This window comes from Artibeus jamaicensis, unplaced genomic scaffold (genome assembly GCF_021234435.1).
Source record: "Artibeus jamaicensis isolate MK-2021 breed Jamaican fruit bat unplaced genomic scaffold, CSHL_Jam_final scaffold_1283, whole genome shotgun sequence".
Lineage (NCBI taxonomy): Eukaryota > Metazoa > Chordata > Mammalia > Chiroptera > Phyllostomidae > Artibeus > Artibeus jamaicensis.
The window spans coordinates 1,747,403-1,751,278 of NW_026522028.1; the positions used below are offsets into that span (position 1 = coordinate 1,747,403).

The following is a 3,876-nucleotide window of genomic DNA, read 5'->3' on the forward strand; positions in this document are numbered from 1 at the left end:
CGAGATGTGCATAAGTTCCACTTCCTCAGTGCCCTCCCAACTGTCTTCTAAGTGCCTCTCTAAGTGATGCTTATTCAATTTTATTTTTTTCTTTGATCAACTTAATGAACTCAAGGTATAAAGACCTCACGTCTCTTACTCTTGCTCCTCCATTTTAATGGTTTATCATAACCAGAAGGAATGTGCAAATAAATTTGCAAACAGAGAGCGAGCAGAATGGTAGTGACAAGAGTGGAGAGGAAGAGTCTAAAATGCATGAGAACTTCAGCAGGAAGAAGTAGTCACTACAGAAAACCCAGGGTGGTAGCGGGCAACCGCAGGAGGAATACGGCGTTGGCTTCATGCCCAGAGCAGTGGCGCGCATGTGCGTTGTGGAGCTGTGAGACGGACCTACCTAGAGTCGGTGGCTGGAGCTCTCCACAAGTGTGGAGGGGATCGCCTGCACTTAGTGTGCATAGTCAGACACTGCGCATGCCCCCACACTGTGCTTGACCTAGCAGTACGTCCCCTTGCCCAATGAGCGAGCACGTTGCTTGTACATCCTGGCTTTCCCGAGCTGCTGCCGCCATCTTGCTGACATCGAAGTACGTCCACTGGGTGAGCATCTGGGAGCTAGGAGCTGGGAGCTGGAAGCCGGACTGTGAGTCAGAGTCATGAGTCAAAAGCAGGGAGCCCTGAGTCGGGAGCTAGGAACCCTGAGTCCAGAGCTGGGAGCCCTGAGTCCGGAGCTGGGACCGCTGAGTCCGGAGCTGGGCACCATGAGTCCGGAGCTGGGAGCCATGAGTCCAGAGGAGCCAGAGGGTGGTGACTGGGCATGAAGCATTGCTCTAGCATCAGCGTCCCTGCGGGTGGCAGTAGTGTGTACTAGCAACCTAAATCGGAGCATGGAAGCCCACCGTCTCCTCAGCAAGAAGGGATTCGTTGTCCGGTCCTTTGGAACAGGGACTTTTGTGAAGATTCCTGGACCAACAGCCGACCAGTTCAATATTTACTATTTCAACACCAGGTATGATGAAATCCACAAAGATCTTGCTCAGAAAGATGAAGAGTTCTATGCCAATAGTGGCATTTTGTGCATGTTGGAGAAAAATATGAAGATCAAGCCAAGGCCTGAAAGGTTCCAGAACTGCAGAGATGTATTCGACCTGATCCTCACCTGTGAGGAGAAGGTGTATGACCAGGTGGTGGAAGAGCTGAATTCCAGAGAGCAGTTGACCTTACATCTAGTGCATGTGGTCAACGTGAACATCCAGGACAGCTTCGAAGAGGCCAGCCTGGGGGCGTTCCTGTTCTCCGAGCTCTGCCAGTGCATTCGGCTCTTGGATGACGTGGACAACGAGATCGAAGAAGTGCTACTGGAGTTTGAGGAGATGAGCGGCCAGACCTTCCTGCACACTGCCTGCTTCTACTGATGGGCCACTACTGCCTCCTGGACTTGAACTTCCTCCTGTAAATACGTTTTCCTTCCTGATACTTGTGTTTACTTTGAGGGCTTCTATTGGTGGACAGTAGCAGAACCCAAATGAACGTTACAGATGAGTTGAGAAGATACATGTAAATGCAGATTAACAGCAATCAAATTTTTATCCCATTTTTACTTATGAGTGGGATATTGTTTATGAAGTTTTGTTCTTTAACCAAAAATGAAATAAATGGTTTCTAAATACATTTTCCTCAGCATGTCTGTGTCTTTCATTGTGCATTGCTCCCCTCCTCCGTACCTGTCTGAAATATACAAATACCTGAATAAAGTAACAGGGCTGTACCTATTAGGAAAGAACCTGGAATTGTCCAGTAAACAGATGCTGCTGAGGAGGAAAAAAGTCAAATGGAATGGGGCCTACAGAGATATCTAGGTGCAGCCTTGGACGCACGCTGTTGGCCTCAGAAGCTTTGTTGTTTGCTGTGATGAGAGATGACACTTAGAGCGGCTACATGACAATCTAGAGGGCAAGGTGTGGAAAAGTGGAAAGAATACCAGAAGTGAAATTGTAACTGTCCCCTTTCTTATTTTCTGAGCTTTCCCTATGCATGTTGAGTTGTATAATTTCATTTGGTATCAACAGGTGGGTGGGACCGTGGCATCAAATGAGTCGGGTTTACTACCCCACTTCAGTTCTTTCCAGCCTTGTATGGAATTGTGTACCTTTGTTTAGTGCCGACGTGTTCACTTGCTGCTATGTCAGGGAAAGAGGAAATCTTGAGTGTTAATGACCTCACAGCTGAGAAGAGACCAGCCTGTGCTATACACCTCTTATGCCTTCTCCATGGGCTCCTGCAAGCAATGAATAACTGCAAGGGGTTGGAATCATCCCTTGAAGAGACAGGTCTATTCCTGCCTTAGCTCTGGATGTGAGAATGTTAGAGGGACAGTATAATGACTCCTCCCAGCTGTTTCTAGATATGGGATGGTATTCTTTGAGAGCTGCATATTTTCCCAGATTGAAGTTATAGCACATATTGAAGTTATGGCAATGAGATTTGGGTCTAACAAATGGAATGCTTGGCAGTGTGTGTGTTTTAATCACAGGAGATACGTTTTCCCCTGATTATTAAGTGCCATGTGAAAGATGAGGGGTAAAAAATGGAATGTGATATAGTCAATGAATTATGTTTATGTAGCTCTATTTTGGTGCTTTCTGAATGTGTTGGTGCTAAGAAAAATTGCACAGGTGTTGTCCTTATGGATTTTCCACAGGGACTAGTAGGATTGCACTTGGAATATGTAGGATGCCAGAAATTGTTCCTTTGTTCTACACAGATCTGCACTGTGTGTATGGCTGTCTAGGGCATAAAAAAGACTTGTTACAGCTTAGTATAGTATTCCTTTTTTACCTATTACAGGAGAGTTTTGAGGAAACTAGCTTTTTGATGACCCAGGAAACACAAGTAGCTCTACTTTTGTAAAACCAGGATGTGGCCCAACATCATTTCATTTTCAATAGCTATCTTGGAGAAACTACTTACTGTAGAACAATCATACTATTTGTAGAGTACTGCATTGTTTATCAGGCATCTTTACAGGTGTTTTGAGCCCCACAATGAATTTGAAAGACTAGATTTATTGTTACACTTTTTATAATACAAAATTGAGGCCCAGATTTTAAAGAAATCTCCAGCGATAGGCAAAGCAGACAACAAATAGAAATTTTACACTAAATCATATATTTTTCTACCAATAGCAGCTTATGAGTCTCATAATGAATGAAGAATAAAACCCCGAATTTGGAACAAGAGATTTGGATGGAACATGTCAGAGTCTTGCTCATGCTGACATTTGGATGTCAAGACAAATAAGGCAGGAGCTTGGTTTGTTTGACTTAAAGTGGTGGATCCCAAGGTGTGGTCCCTGGACCAACAACCACATCAACATCACCAGGGAGCTTGTTAGAAACACTGACTCTCAGGCCCCAACCCAGGCCTGCTGGATCAGAAACTCTGGGGAGAAGCCCAGAATCTGTGTTGTAAACCCATCCTGCAGGTGATCCTGATGCCTGCTAATGTTTGAGAAAGACTGACTTAAAGGTACAGTCTCACAAATTTCCTCTTCTATATCCCTATTCCACAATTCAACCTTTAGTTCGAAAGCCTTCTTGATACATAATCAACATTATAACAGGAAAGTTTTATCTGTAAGAGTGATAAAGAAGCACAAATGCACTAAGAGTTTGAAAGAGTGATAAAGTGGAAGGAAAAAAATACTGGTTAAGAACATAAAGTTATTCTGGAAGGCTGTTAGGAACCTCAGGTCATGGAACTTCAGAATTGACAAGAGAAAATAAGAAAAAAATGAAAAAAGGGCTGGATTTACATTTGCTAAATATATACTTTCCAATTGTGTCTAAGATTAGTTCTATCACAATCAGTTACTTTCCT

The 3,876-nt window shown here is 44.0% G+C and overlaps 1 protein-coding gene across 1 annotated transcript; it reads left to right on the forward strand.

Annotated features, from left to right (window-relative positions):
* The first annotated feature begins 653 nt into the window (after window positions 1-653).
* On the forward strand, window positions 654-1,412 carry LOC119047552 (RNA polymerase II subunit A C-terminal domain phosphatase SSU72-like). The gene is given in 1 exon segment (XM_037142992.2): window positions 654-1,412. A coding segment is annotated over 1 exon segment (759 nt).
* The last annotated feature ends 2,464 nt before the right edge of the window (window positions 1,413-3,876 follow it).